The following is a 16392-nucleotide window of genomic DNA, read 5'->3' on the forward strand; positions in this document are numbered from 1 at the left end:
CTACAAATAGAAGCCACCTTTAAAGGCGCTATATAAAATAAAGTTTATTATTATTATTATTATTATTATTATTATTACTGCAAGCTAGATGTTGACCACAAAAAAAATCAGACATTTTTTACATTTCAAGGGCCTGGTTTCATTTACACTTCTTTTGTAAACAGAATAGGGAGCCTCTCTCCATTTATTTTCTCAAAAGTGTATTTTGCAATAAAATGGAGAGTATATATCATAGTTAATTACAGGTTAATGCTAAAAAACATTGCTAAACGTATTGTAATGGTATGTTTTTAATTTTTTTTAATTCACTGTACAAAAGCAGTCACTTTCATTAATTTCATTTATTTGAATTGCTTGGTGTCCTTTGTTTTGTATTTTTAAGAAGCTTTTCATTAGCCCATATAATGTGCTTATCATTTTCATAATAAGAATCTTGGAAGGTTTTAGGATATCTAGCATTGTTAAGGTGATAAATTTTCAGGAGCATACTGTATATAGCTATATAAACAATATAGCTTAAAGTTGCAGACTATGCAAAAAGGCCAGGAGTAAATTTATGCTCCCTTTTTATACTCTGATCAGAAAAAAATAATTTTGCTATACTTGGAGTGGTATTGTAATGTGTTTAGAAAACAAAGCCATTCACCAGAAACCTGGTTAAAATCACAATAAAAGCTCTGCAACGTATAAATAATTATTTTTACAACAGAGTTTCTGTACAGATTCCTGTGCTCCAAGTGTGTAGGAAGAAAGTAAAGAATGAACTGTAAGAAAGCAGTTATCCAAAATAATTTAAAATAAATCTAAACTGCACAGTAAAACCAAAATATAGACAGTACATTGATCAAGAAACAACATGTAAGATTTACAATACTGTTTAAACAAATGTTGTTAAAACACGAAACTTTATCTGATTTCTGATTTGTTTTGCCTCCTTTCAGCTGTTTAACACACAGAGACACGTACAAAAAAACATATAAACAATGTAAACATTACATTATGACTCCTACAGGAATCCATGCAGTTTACCACTTTAGCTTTACTTTCCCACAGTCATCCTAAGCCCCCATAATTGCACATAACCACTAATTACACTTGCCCATAAACCAATACTCCTTAATTGTAAGCTCATATATTGAGTAGTTTTATTGAATGTGGGATAAAGCAATTCCTCATTTTGTTACATCTGCATTGAAGGACTCTGAACGTCTGAGGCATCAGTTGGTATTCTTTATGTAGAACAAGTCTCGGCCCGGGCTCGAGTGGCTGCCCAACTATCTTATAACTCATCCCCAAGAGTCTGCAAACCTTGACTTTCTGTTTCACAGAAAGACTCTTATACCAGACAATGATGCCATGCTGCATGACACTTTGTATCAAAGCACTGAACAACAAGGACAGAATCTGACTATAAATTCCAAAAACCTAGAACCTGCTAAGACAAAATAAGTTCACTGTTATACTTTATTAGAAATACAGTAAAGTTAACATGGTCCTTTCAAGACAGTTTAGCATCTGTGTATATTCTGAGATATTTATAGGATATGGCTTGCTTAATGGGCTCATAAATTATGACAGGGGAAGGATATTCATCCTGTTCAAGATCAGGATACTTTTTCTGCTTCTCTAATATCTAAAGGTATTCTGCAACCATTCAACCAAACTGTCAGCTTAGTATGATATCAGTTAGATGTCCCACTTTCTGGGCCTAAGAAAAGAGTAAAAATAAATAGAAGCAGTTTTTGCACACTTATATTGTGTATATCTTGTGCAGTTGGTTTGGATAGAAGAATAATAAATGATTCATAAAAATCTGTTATTAGCAGGAATTCTAGATGTAAACAAAATGCATGTGTTAGTCTGACAAGCAGATGCATAACAGCTTTTCTGTACTAGGTAGATGTAATAATATGATTTCACTGTCGATAATAACACTTTTGGGCATATTATTCCTTGAAACAATGATGAAATAAAGTTACATATTACATATTAGGTAATAACCAGTTGATGGGAGGTTGATGCATTAACACTTAACAGCCAGTTGATGCATTAACACTTAACTGAATGGAGGCCGAGTGTGAGAATGGGTTATAAGACTATATTTTGGAGGTGACCATATATTTTTTATTTATACTAGCAGAAACATGGAGGCAAATCACAATAATTCAATGTGAGAGCTCTTTGAGAAATGTTTCACTGTGAAAAGGTAAAAGTACTTCAGGAAAATTACAGTATATCCTTACTGAGTTTGAAAATCATTTAAGTGACCTTTAGTTATTCAAAACTGCATTCGCTCTTTTATCCTTTCAATCCATCTCCATTTAGACTGCCAGAGCTGTTTTTTTATTCTTGATTTGGATATAACCTTGACCTTCATTTGTTAATGGTTATCAATAAGGAAATTATCCTTCATGTTTTTTTAAGTTTAGCTTTTTTGTGCATAAATGGATTTTCTATTCCACTCATGGTAAACCTTTGTTTTTTTTCCTCAGCTGATAGTGGAAAAGACATCTGACTACCCTTCCACTGAGTATTCTCTGGTGGAGGATGTTGCTCTCCACTTCACGTGTTTGATGGACAGGCTCAATGAGCAGCGGCTGTTTCAACCAGATCTCTGTGATGTAGACATTGTCCTGGTTCGGCAGAAGAACACCTTTCCTGCTCACAAGGGAGTCCTTGCAGCCTACAGCCAGTTTTTTCACTCACTCTTTACACAAAACAAGCAGCTGCAAAGAGTGGAGCTCTCCCTGGAGGCTCTCACTTCTCAAGGTCTCCAGCAGATACTCAACTTCATCTATACTTCCAAACTGCTGGTGAACGCCTGCAATGTGCAGGATGTGCTGAATGCTGCCGCAGTCTTTCAGATGAGTAATATCGCCAGTTCCTGTCAGGAGCTCATCAGCAGTCACTCTTTGAACCTAAACATCGCAGGCGATATGTCCAAACAGGATAACCGCAGCAATACTGTTCCATCCCAGTTTTATCGGGAGATCAAGCAGGAAGTTGATCCAACTCACACAAAGATCTATGCTCGAGAGGGTAACAATCCGTATTCAGTTCGGGTTGAGGACAACACAATCAAGCAGCACCGTGCTAATCTTCAGACAAAGCAGTATTTTAAGAACGAGGAAAGTGCTGGACGGGGAGTGTGCAAGATTGAGGGAGATGTGGAGGAATCAGAGGACTCGGACGGCCATGCCTCCTTCAACCGGGAGCAGATCATTGTGGAGGTCAACCTCAACAACCAAACATTGAATGTTTCCAAAGGAATGGAGGGGAAGCCTTCCTCTACTGAGGCTACAGCAGTGTTTGGGAGGTGCCATGGTGAAGAACAGGAAACTGATGAGGAGGAGGAAGAAGAGGAAGAGGACGAAGACGATAATGAGGAAGACGAGGATGCAGATGTTGGAGAAGATGATGAAGAAGATCAAAGTGAAGAAGATGACGTGGGGGATACTAGCGAGGAGAACGACGATGAAGAAGAAGAAAACAATGACATTCCGGAAGTGAAGAAGGAAAAAGCAGAAAGGCTCCAAAGGAGGACCAAAGTTTCTGAAGAGGCAGAGGCCACGGTGTCCACCGGACAAACTCACAGCACTTCAAAGAGGATAGAGAAACGGAGAGGGCGTAAGAGTAAGAAGGACCAAGAAAGCATGGGTCAAAAGGTGAAACTAGAGGAGAAGCAGAACTTTCCCTGCAAGAAGTGCCCTCGTGTTTTCAATAATCGCTGGTACTTGGAAAAACACATGAATGTAACACACAACAGGATGCAGATCTGTGACAAATGTGGAAAGAGATTTCTTCTGGAAAGTGAGCTCTTGCTGCACCATCAAACAGACTGTGAGAAGAACATTCAGGTAGGCTTTCACCCCTTATTTTTCATGTGTAGCAACAACATAATGCAAAACAATTTCTAAATATATATATATATTGAATCACTGCTTATTCTGATGACAATAATACATTTCCTAAACATAGTTTAAACATAGATAGGCAGACTATTAACAAGACACTATATACTGTAAATATTGTTACAAAAATCTTACCATAATAACAAGATCAGTTTCCAGTCACCTGACAGCATGTTGGATGCTGGTTGACATGTTTACTTGCCTGTTTAGTGTTCAAGTTAGGAATAACCCAGAATCAAAATAGATCCAATTGTCATTTGCACTCATTAAATCGATAACAGACAAAGGCAGATCTGAGGATCTGTAAAATAAGTTAAAAGCCAAAATCTTAGATGTAGAACCTTTTATGGGTCTTTACTGTTTTTTACCATGTGGTTCAGATTGTGGTGCTGATGAGGCTTTAGTTTTGTGTGAAATTAGGGAACAGATGGGACCTTTACAAGCTGGTCTACAAATTCGTTGAGTAGGTACTGTAAATGAGTACTGCAAGAACTAGCACCAGTGAGCCAATGAGGGAAAGAGGTGTAATAAAGGGAAATCGGCTTTATTACATATAGCTGAGAGTAAAATTAACATCAGGCACACAGCTTGAAAAAAAAGGTTTAGTTTGGAAGGCTGAATATATACTCAATGAGGAGGAAATTTTGAAAGGCCAACCAGGCAAAACACACGTGGAAGCAAATGGCCCAAGAAGGAAAGTCCTTAGATGTCTGTATCTAAATGTCAGGAACATTAAGAACTAGACTGGACTAAGCAACAAAAATGTCAGCAAGCGACTATGACAAAGGAGTTACAGAAACATGGCTGACAGAAACTACAGATGTTGGAAATGAAAAATGTAAACTACTGTAGTATATAGGTCCCTTAATCTTTCTAGATCAAATTTAAGAATATACTGTATATTTAAGAAACATAGTGATAAGAGTGTGTTATATATCAAACAAAGCAGTCATAATGATGCCTTATTATATTTTATAATCAAATCTGCATGTAGCAAGGATGAGATCTTGCTGAAGGGGAATTCAATTTCCCTTGCTTGGATTGGGATAGGCCACCTGGATGGAGAAATATGTTTGAAATTATTGATATGGTGAATGCTTTATAATTCACCTTGTCAGAGTGCCAGCAAAGCATTTGCTTTACATTAATTTTTTCAAGCAGCCAACATAATGGTAAACTGAAAATGTTGTTTGCTTTGATTGGTAGAGAATAAATGGTTAAACCTAATGAAACATGAGGCAGGGTCAAAAGCAAATTTACCAAATGATTGTTTAATATATTAATAGTGAAAAGCATTTTAAAAATGATTTTTATATTTTTATATGATGGGGAGGGGACAGGGCAGATCAGATAGACTACAAGTAAATAAATGCATTCCAGTACCACGGCAGAATGAAAAGAATGCCTTTTAATGCTGACAGTACACCTGTGTTATTCTTTTAAGGTAAATACATATTTTGTTCTTGTATTTACCTATTTTTCCAGTTTCAGAACTGTGTTCTTATCCAGCTTTTGGTATGATGAAAGAATATGCCCTTCATTTGCTCTTAAATGCTCCCAAATGCGTTCTGCAGGGATTTTATCATGGCCTTTGTAGGCCTCGCACTAATAGTTTAATAGTAATAATTTTCCCTTACATGTTGTTGTCTGCCTGTTGTTACTTTTTCTGTGGGGCAAGTGCCATCAGTTTACTAAATCTACCAGGGCTGGATTGTTTAAAAAACGTGGGGTTTTTGGGAACAATGGCCAGCACATTAATCCCATAATTACCAGTTTACCAGCAATTGCCAGTTTCAAAATGTCGGTATTTATTAGATTCTTCATCCATCAAACTTTCATAACGTGAAAAGAACAATAAAGAGTTAAACATAAAATAACTCGTATCTGAGTCTAATTTATAAACTTTTCCAGGGAGTCTAACTATACATGGATGGCTGCTCTGTTTACCAGTTAAAATTGTTTCCACAACAATCGTGTCCACAACAATCTTTTCATAATTTAGATAAGACTCATAGTCAAAAAATTCCAAAGGATCAGTTCGCCAAGATGGGTCTTCATACAGGCCAAAGTAATCAATTTGTTGAAACAGATAGCATGGAGCAGAACTTTTGATATAAATGATGCTGCAAAATATTCTACATATACTATACACAAATAAGACTAATAGATATCACTAACACAGTGCACATATAACTATGAATTCCGGTTAAGCAAAAAGACAGCACTAGGAAAGAAGCTGTTCAGATACTAGGTGGATCCAGTTTAAATATCACGGAAGCATCTTCCTGAGGGAAGTTAATGAAACAGGTGGTAATCTGGCATCAGCAATCTTTCCTGCCTGCCTCTTTGCTTTGGAGTTGTAGAAATCATTGAATGGAAGGCAGGTGACACCCAATGACCCTCTCCACAGTGCAAACCTCACACTGCAGTTTGCCTTTGGAGTGGGTAGACACGTTTCGAAACCAAACAGTGATAGAGGCCGTCAGAATGCTCTCAATAATGGCTCTGTAAAACTGTATCAGAATTGGTTGAGAGACACCAAAGTTTTTCACTTTCTGGAAAAACTGCATTCTCTTCTGTGCTTTCTTTGTGATACTGCTGGTACTCATGCTCCATTTAAGGGTATTAGAGATTATAATTCCCCAAAACTTAAAGGATTCCACCACAGTCACAGTCACATCATTCATTACCAGGAAGAGAGGTTTTGGATAGTGTTTTTGTAAATCAACAACCATTTCCACTGTTTTAAGGGTATTAAAATTTAGGTGGTTGTTCCATCCATCCAACCATCTATTTTTATTCCGCTTTTCCTGGTGAGGGTTGCGGTTGCAGCAGGCAGAGTAGATCAGCCCAGACTTTTCTGTCCCCAGCAACAGATTCCAGCTCCTCCTGGAATCCACATTACCCACAGCTCATGACCATAGGTGAGGACAGGGATGTACATCGACCGGTGAACCGAGAGCTTTGTCTTCAAACTCAGCTCCCGCTTCACCACCACAGACCGGTACAGTGCTCGTAGAACAGTTGACACTTCCCCGATCCACTTGTCAATCTCACGCTCCCCTCTTCCATTACTCGTGAACAAGATCCCGAGATACCTGAACTCCTTCACTAAGGACAGCCGCCCCCCTGGGACAGAACCTAGACCTAGGTGGTTGTTATCACACCTTAATGCATCATCACCTTGATGAGACCTACAAGGCTGATGTCAATCGCAAATTAAATAGTTTGATGGAAGAGTCATTGGAGGTAATCCAGTGGACCACCATACCAAAACATGGCAACCCCTACTATGTCACAGACATCACACCATGTTTGGCTATTCTCTACAAACAAGAATTTGTTGCCTGACTTTCTCCACACTGATGCACATCTGCTGGGGCTGAACTTCTGAACAGTCACCTCAGACCTTCACATAATTGTTTCACATTTCAGTTGCACAAGATTTCAATCTTACCTTTGCTTGACTCAACAAGTGATCTTTCCTATGTACATGCCTTTGGTAGCTCATCCTGTGTAGGAGCCTGCTTTGTGTGCTGTTTCTGCAGCAATCTGACGATCTATGACAAGGGTCTTTGTGAATTGCAGTATCTGTACCCATTTGTCACGTGGCATTACACTTTGATGGGTGTCGACTTTTTGTCATTAAACTGGATGGTAAAGATATAAATGCATCCATTTGACAGGCCAAGACTTTGTGCAATGACTCTCCACTCTTGCCACATTTAAAGTAAATATTACACTACTTCTGATTAAGGGCAAACACAGCTTTTACAATGGATATGAAGAGCTCCTACAGCTCATCATGTCCATTGTATCTTTTACAGATGAGATTATATACTGTAGGCAGTAAGGAGGTTCAATTATTTTCACAGGTGCTTTTTATATTTTGCATAGGCACCTCAAGAAGATTTGAGAGAAAAAAGAAATAAGCCGATGGGGCTAAAACTAATGCCAATGCTTTTTTTTTCATTGATACATTAGCAAAAGATCAGTGATGGATAAAGTGTCTTAGACATGCAAATGGGTCTATTGTACAAAATAGGGAATGTTGAATGTTCTCAAGGTATTTTTTCCAAAGGTGTTCATAATAAAAGAGGAAACAAAGGTTCAGACAGTTTGACAGTGGATGAGGTGGTAATCTCAGAACTCAGAGAATATGTATATACTGTACAGAAATATATAAGGGAATAGAAGATGTTTTCTAACCTGCACATGTGGAAATGAAGAACATTATACATACAGTATGACAATACAATATATACTGTATACAGTAAGATATTTCAGTAGACTTTTGAGTCAGCTCAGTTTAGGGGTTGTGCTTACTGACTGAAAACGCAAATCTAATAGTATTTTTGTTCATAAAATAGTTTAAAAACCAAATTAGGGAAAAATAAGTAAAATTAGAAGAGCGACTGTAGCATCTGTATTCTAGGAGATTTTTAGCTTGCATATAGAAAAGAGTAGATACTGCCCATAACTTACCTATTTGATTTAAGCAAGAAAGTACAATAGTGAGTTAACTTAAAAGTATAGGATGTAATGTGTCTTGGCCAGTTGCCGCTGGAGAGGATGTTTTTACAATGCTTCCAAAATACTTTGTGCACATGTTTAAGGAGACAGTTAAAATTCAGGAAAGAGAGGGTATTTCTTACATTTTAAGACAACTATAGTATTTTTTTTATCAAACTGAACCTCCCAAGAGAAACTCTACTCTCGGCTTTGTCCTATTTTTTTTTTACTTTAGTTCTTTTCTTTCTCTTGTTTTTCTTCTGTGTAAGCCTCTTGAGTGAAATGAGATCATTAGTGAGGTTCGACAGGAATTGGTTTTAGGACTGCAGCATTTCCTGATCTACATCATTGATTCTATTGGTTTTAGCATTTATTAAAGCAAGTGCCAATAACTGATTGTCCTTGGAGAGCTTCAAAAGACAAGAAAAAAAGTTGCTTTGGACTTTTAGATTATGTTGTTTACAAAAAAGAAAACACAAAACATTTGTTGGGGGTTGAGCACTAGCATTAGAATGCAGAAAATTCTTATACAAAATAAAATCCACATTTCAGTCATGGAGGGCAGAAATGTAACTGACCAGCCATTAAGAACAAAATTATGAAAATTAGAGTCATACAGGGATCCATATTCTTGACTACACTGCAGTCCGAAGCTCTGTATCTTGAAGTGTGAATAATTTATTCTATTTTCACATTAACAGCTTTGATGCTGTGAAGAGAAAAATAAATTGTCAGCATTCATTGGACTGCATATACAGTACCTCCCTCATGTTTGAATATACAGTAAATGTAAAATCTTTGAATATCTCCTTGTTTCCTAGCTTAATGCCACTACATGCACTGATTCACATCACTCTCACTTTCTTTATACAGCATTCCATCATATCTCATCTTAACAAGGTACAGTTTTATTTAGCTTCAATGTACCCCTTCATTTTAAGCCTAGCTGTTATGCACTATTTCTAGGTTTACACCCCTTTCACAAGCTTACCATCAAATGGTGGGAAACTTTGGAACTTTAACATTTTATCTAAGCTGAAATTTGCCTTAAATCTGGAGTCATGGCTCTGTAACAGCAATAATTTAAGAATGCAAATTAAGAATGTTGATCTCTGGCTCTATACTCTTGGCCATGATCTGAAAGGCTGACCTTGGAGACAGCAGTGTTGGACTCGTGCTGCCAGGTTAACAGGACACATCAGGACCTGAAGAGAGAAAAGTGGAGTGCATTTTCTCACCGTGGAAGAGCAGGGTCTAGATAACACAGAGCCATCAGAACATCCTGCAGATGAATGGGCAGCCAAAGGTGTGTAAAAGAGGAAAGGTATAGCAAACTGTCCAGAAGAGGACAGAGTGATTACTGCAGTGTGTATAGAAGAGTGGAGCTAGGGTATGTCACACTCTCCACATACATATTTTTTCTGTTAATTTAAGAGAAAATATGTATGTGAAGAGTGTGACATAAGAAAAGAAACTAGGGAAGATCAATAAGAGGAAGAAGTCTGCTCAGTCCTTAATTTAAGGGTACCAGATTGAGAGCAGGAATCCTGAAAGGGATTCAAACGTAGTAGTATTGCTAACAAAGGTAACTAGGAAGACAAAAAATGTCTAGCTGCCTGACAAAGCTAGAATTGGGCATGAGGTGACAAGGGGCTCAGGTCTAGATGTTTCACAATCTGTGTACTCCTTGAAAATCTGTCACAATAGTCTTGAAACAGACATAATATTTGAATTTATTTTAATCTTTTTACATGCAGTACTTGTAAAAATAGCTTTAATGTCAAAATGTTTTGTAAGGAAATGAACAAAAAAGCAAGAGTGAATGTCAGTGTTTGAAAAGTCATGGGAAAAAATGTCCAAATTGAAGCTGGTCACCATTACACAAAACAAGATTTATGTTTCTAATACAATGAAAAGCAGTTATTTGCCTAAAATGGAATCTTGACTTTAATATTTAGTTTACATCTGGAGTGAGCCATATCTGGAACAGCTTCTGATTTGTGGTCTTTGGAAGAACTGTAACACTTTTCAAATTCCATGTTGGTAAATGTTTCAATAACAAATGTACTAAGAACTCAACAGATAAGTCAAGGTTACTAATGTATGACAGAAGTTTGGAATGCAAGTGTCAGAGAGCCAAAGGCAGACATAAGAGATTATTTTTTTAGGAAACTGACATTGTCATGATAACATTCTGAAATGTTACATAAAAGACCACTGGTACAGTTATCCAACTCGATAATTTTAAAAATGAAAACTGAAATCCTGAAGGAGCTTACATTGAAGTAGTTCTATTTTATACATTATGTGTCATTATTTTATATGTGAATATTGAAGCTCTGCTGTGTCGCCAGTTAAAAAAACTGCACTTCACATTTAAAAACATAGTTTGCACTCTGCCAAAAAAGTTTTCAAATCAAGACTATATGAGCATATTGCTCATTTAGGCACTAGTGGCTTAATGATTCAAGAATTCAAGACATTTCTTAAAGAATCCCAACGTGGCAGCCTGTACTACAGCCACAGTATTTGGAACTGTACTTATTTCTGTATCAACTGAAAATCTAAAAATTGGTATACTGTATACTACAAAATGTTGTTGAATGTATGAAGGACTGATATGTCTCTGAGCGCAGATTGATTTAGAATTGAGATTAATTGTTGATGGATTTACCAACAGTGGACAAAATGACACCAATGTAAAATTGCTTAATTGGGTGTTGACTCATAACATGTAGACAGTGTGGCTAGTATGTACTATGAGTCAACCAGCATCTGGAATTCTTCAGGAGGGATGTGGCACCATTCCTCCACAAGAATGTCAATCAGCTCACAACTGGTTGATGGAGCTGGAAAACACTGTTTCAGGCACAGTTCCAAAATATCCCATGAACTGTGTTCAGACTGGGTGACTTAAAAGGTTATGACGTGTGGAAAACATCAGTGTTTTTCTCATCAAACCACTGGGCAACCACAGGTCTTCTGTGGGTGGAGGTATTGTCTTCCTGAAAACAAATCTGCTGGCAGGAAAGAAGTACTGCTACGTGGGGTGAAGGTCTGACTTTAATTTTAAATTGAACACAAACTAAGCCGTAATTAAAATATGTGCCATAAAATTACAAAACCAGTAGAACCCTTCACTGTTGGAACCAAGCATGCAAGTTTGTAGAGTTCTGTGGGTCGTTGCCACATGAGCACTCTTGTGTTTGTTGAGAATATGGTAATACGATTCATCTGACCATATCACATTCCCCTCGCTGCTTGCGAGTCCATTGCCTGTGCTCTTTGAACCACTGGGTTTGTAAGTGTATATTTCTGGGTGTTGTGAGCAATTTGTGCATCGGGTCAGGTTGCAGTGGTGGGCTCTGTGGAGCATTACTCTCTGTGGAGTTTCATTCTGACATCACCTTAGACCTCATTGCCCTGGAAACATCACTAGGTTAAGGTCAATGAAGCTCCTGCCAAACATATCCCAAAAATCACCTCTCTCTCAAAATTACTGAGGTCTCCCCTTGTAGCTATATTAGATTTGTTAAAAACCTGTCCAGCATTTTTGTACATGGCTCTTACCATGCTGGAATGTTTGCTTAATTTTCACATGAGCCACACCTGTGTGGAATACAGTGTCCCTCATTTGTCAAGCAGTTTCCATTTTTGTCCACAACCTGTGCACATAGCAACTACTTAGTGGCCATACAGTATGTACAACAAAGCTCAATAGTATTTTTTCCTATATTTTAAAAATCATTTTGGAAGGATAAATGTATAGATCATCCTATATGACATTAATGATGTGCATTGATCTAATTTTATGGTACAGTATTTTACTAAGATGTTTTGAATGTCTGGTTTAAAGGTCTCACTGGCCTTTAGAAACAGAATACAACTTGAATGCATTTTTTTAGGGGTTATAGAGGCACTTGATCAATTCATATTTTGTTTACAAGTGATGAGAAACCTTTTTGTGTGCATGTTACAGCTTCTTGTTCTTTGGATTTTTAACTTTCTTTCAGTGTGTTACCTGTGGGAAAGGTTTTAAGAAACTATGGTCCCTCCATGAACATAATAAAATTGTGCATGGATATGCAGAAAAGAAATTCTCCTGTGAAATTTGTGAAAAGAAGTTCTACACCATGGCTCACGTCAGAAAGCACATGGTTGGTAAGTATGTAAATCTGGCAGTATGTAACTGCAATGTGAAGGTCATGTATTTACTTCATGCATGGAGTCTTATAATCTGTCAGTCATACTTTGGTATAGAGAAGTTTATAGAGTAGATATAATCATGCTTCTTGCTTAGAATACCAACCGTTCATGCTCTGGCTTAAACTGGCATTCACAGAAAGATAAGATATATGTAGATTTTGCAAGATTTGGATAATCCCCCGTAATGGAAGTTAGAAAATTGTCTTGCAGCACAAAATTCAAAAACGTAGGGTTGATATTTATTTCCTCTGTTTTTCTCCGGGAAGAGTATATTAGTCATCATAACTAGTTAACCAGCCTTTATTTAAAACATTTATGTGACTGAAGAAGTACTGTATGCCAGCATCTGCCTTAATTTTTCACGCAATAAACAACATTTGCTTGCTAAAAAAGTAATACTGTAAAATATATGAAGTAGAAAAGATTAAATAAGATTTGATTTTATGAGTTCAGTGCACCAATAGTCTTGGGCAAATCTGCAGATTTGTTCCATATCATTGCTTCTGAGTTTCTTATTCCATTGAATGCACAATGCTTGAAATTCTACAGTATGTGTTCTGCTTTTGTATTCCTGAATATTTTGTCATATTTTAAAGTCAGCATTCATGTGGTTTAGAACTATGGAAATGTTTCCATGAAAGCGTTTTCAGAACAACCATCCCAAGGCGTGTTAAATCTCTCATTCTGGTGTCAAACCAACCCCCTGCAGAAGAGAGGAGTCTGAGATTTTAGTGAATATTTTGTAAGTGCTCACTGGAAGGGGCTGATTCCCATAATGTGCTATGAGGTTCTGGCACTTTAGAGGGGGTGTTTCTGAACATTCCTACACTTACATGTCCTTCATTCCCTTTAGTTCATATGCTTCTGTTAATGAACTGCCATCTTACTTCAGAATCACAAATGTTCAGTTGGATAGAAGTCTGGAGATTGAGATAGCAGTCAACAAGAGAATTGCTTTTGTGTGCAGGACTTTTAACCATTCCTTTGTTGATTTGGGTGTATGCTTTGGATTTTTGCCATGCTGAAATGCCCATTTTTGGCCCACTTAAGCAACCTGGCAAACAAAGAAGACACTCCTCTTGGCTGGAATGAAATACCGCAAAATGGGGTGAAGGTTTTCATTCAGTGTCATTACTGTCATTACTTAGTGATTAGCATTGGCCTGCCATTCTAAGGAATGAGCCTACCCAAACCTATCCAAGGGATTTTGTTACCCTGTACTGTTGGAACCAGTTCTTAAGCTTGGCACCACATGTGCACTTGTTTATTTGTTATAATCCCAGTGAAGGATGATTCATTTGACTGGGTCACATTTCTTCTTTCTTCTTCTTGCCAGGTGTGACGAGCGGTTTGTGCATGTTATCCCACTTTGTTGAGTTCTCGATGGACAATTTTTTTTTAGCAAACTGAGTGTCAACTGATTTGACATTTGCAGTCAATTCATCTGTAGTTGCTCAACTGTTTTTCCGTTTATTTCTAATTAATGAAAGGATATGATGATTCTGGAGCATGCGCTTCTGCCCTCTGATACCTTTTACTGATGATGTTTTCCCCCAGAGTTCAATACTGACATCATCTTTCATCATCTAAGACACTTTTGCTTGTGAAACATATTTCATTATACTTGGAGTCCCTCATTAACCAAAGTGTTTCCTTTTTCATCTACCAGCTGTAATTTCTGACAGCTGTGCTTCACAGCATCTTCCAATTGATAAGGGAGTCCCACAAGGTTCTCCCTCTTCAATGTTGTCTCTTACATTTCAAAACGTGGTTCAAAACATGAACAGCAGGTAAGATTAGAAGCTCAGTAGTTACTATACACTGTCCCTCAAAAGTATTGGGATCACAAAGTCAAAGCTTTTTTTATTTAGACTCAAGAAATACATACCTGTCATTGTCTGACTCTGAATGATAAGTGCAATATGTTATGTTTTATTTTTGGTTGAAAAATTAATCACATTAGCGCAAAAACATACTTTATGTTCAACAGGGCGATGTCGAGTGACCCCACTGACCTCACTAAATCCTTAGTGTAATCATTTGCACATCATACTTTGCTGCATTCACTTTCCAATACTTAAGGAGGTAACTGTATATTAACATTATTGCTCCGCCAATAAGGAACTCTATCCACCTTTATGCCTGAGACACCGTTTTATACTCATATACTGCATTCACTTTGTCATCAGTGATTTGCACCTTTAATTAAATTAAATTATGAAGTGCGACTTCTGCTTAACTCTGATAAATTAGACTTATTTTGTTCAATAAAAATGTCTGACTTTTCCTCATCATAATAGTTTTACCTTTAAGTGACAGTTCCACACAAAACCTTCTTATGTATACATATTTAATATCTGGTTCATTACTTAATTTACTTTCAGAACTCAACATTAATAACTTTGCAAGCTAAAATCAAGACGTGATTTCCTCTATTGCAATCATTTTTGCTTTACACTTTCTTCTTGGTTACACTGGTTCAAATGCCCATACTCCCTATTTTGGACAATGTTGATGTTGTTTACAGAATGGTGTCTAGAGCTGTTCATTGGGAAACTATATTAGGCCATTCTGCCCTAAAATTTCTCACTGTTACTGTCTCAGTATAAACTCTCATCATTGTGACCTTTGTTCTCTGATTTATTGGACATCTCTGCATACTAGACAAATGCTTCACTGGTTTATATTCCTTTCCAGATCTTAAATTAGGAAAACCTCTTCTTATCTTCATAATTCATTGCAGTTCTCTGTGGTATTCTACATTTTAAGATCTAGTACTTTCATCGAACTGAGCCCCATGAGAGCAACTCCTGACTTTGGAAGCAAGTCATTTCAATTTGCTGCTGCCAGTGCTAAAACTTTCCATCTTCATATCTTGTAAATGCCTTTTCATTTGTATGAATTAAATCATCTCTGCCTGGCATTCCACTTTTTAACATTGTCTTGTCCCTCAGTTAAAGTTTGATTTAAATAGCTCCAGTTATTGAACTTCTTTTCTTTCTTTAACTGCTTTGTTATCTGTGCAACAACGGTGTAAGCCTCTTGACCAGGTCACCGTTCTAAATGAGACTTATCAGGTGAAATAAAGGACTGTTGTAGGTCTTTCAAATTTCAATGGTTTCCAGTCCCTTTTGCATCAGCCTGGTTAGTTTCGTTATCAGGTTTCCTGTCCTCTCTTAGTGGGTAGAGGTCTGTATTCAATAGAAATTTCAAATACTAGAACTACAGTAGGTGCTTAGTTCTGTAGCAAACACTGTAGAAATGGGACAAATGAAGGTGACAGAAATAGGTTAAAAAAATAAATGGTCCTGCTGCTGACACCTTTAATATCCAGAGAAAAACAGAGATCACCTGTTTATGATTTAAAATTCCAACTGGTGTTTGACAATCTGGGATAAGCTTCCTTGAAGGCTAAGCACTGTCCTACCATGTTTTATAATTAATACCCCTAGAGATTTCCGTTGCAGTTTCTCTTCTGTATTTGTATTTCCCTCTTCACATAATTGGTGAAACACCATTTTTGAATTTTTTCAGTCCTTTAAAATTTACCACATGCAAAATGAATCAGTGTGATAAGTGGTATGATTTCAGCAAAGGAAATGGTGCTTAAAAAGAGGAGCTCTTCTAAGATGGTTCTCTAGACCCACAACTGTAATCAGTAGTGGCGATAGGGCTGCTGGAGAAGAATTAGCAAAACTGACCTTGAAAATGAAAAGGTTAAAGTAGATATCCCTCCTGGATTATTCCACAGGGTTTTTCTTGC

The 16392-nt window shown here is 37.2% G+C and overlaps 1 protein-coding gene across 2 annotated transcripts in view; it reads left to right on the forward strand.

The window, feature by feature from the left end:
- Window positions 1–16392, forward strand: part of zbtb47b (zinc finger and BTB domain containing 47b) — a 75470-nt gene that overhangs the window by 43200 nt on the left and 15878 nt on the right. For both annotated transcript variants that reach the window (XM_015354268.2, XM_006634257.3), the window contains 2 exons: window positions 2493–3857; window positions 12437–12584. In XM_015354268.2, coding sequence (XP_015209754.1) covers window positions 2493–3857; window positions 12437–12584 — 1513 coding nt within the window. The remainder of the gene's footprint in view (window positions 1–2492; window positions 3858–12436; window positions 12585–16392) is intronic.

The sequence above is a fragment of the Lepisosteus oculatus genome, chromosome 6 (assembly GCF_040954835.1).
Source record: "Lepisosteus oculatus isolate fLepOcu1 chromosome 6, fLepOcu1.hap2, whole genome shotgun sequence".
Classification (NCBI taxonomy): Eukaryota; Metazoa; Chordata; class Actinopteri; order Semionotiformes; family Lepisosteidae; genus Lepisosteus; species Lepisosteus oculatus.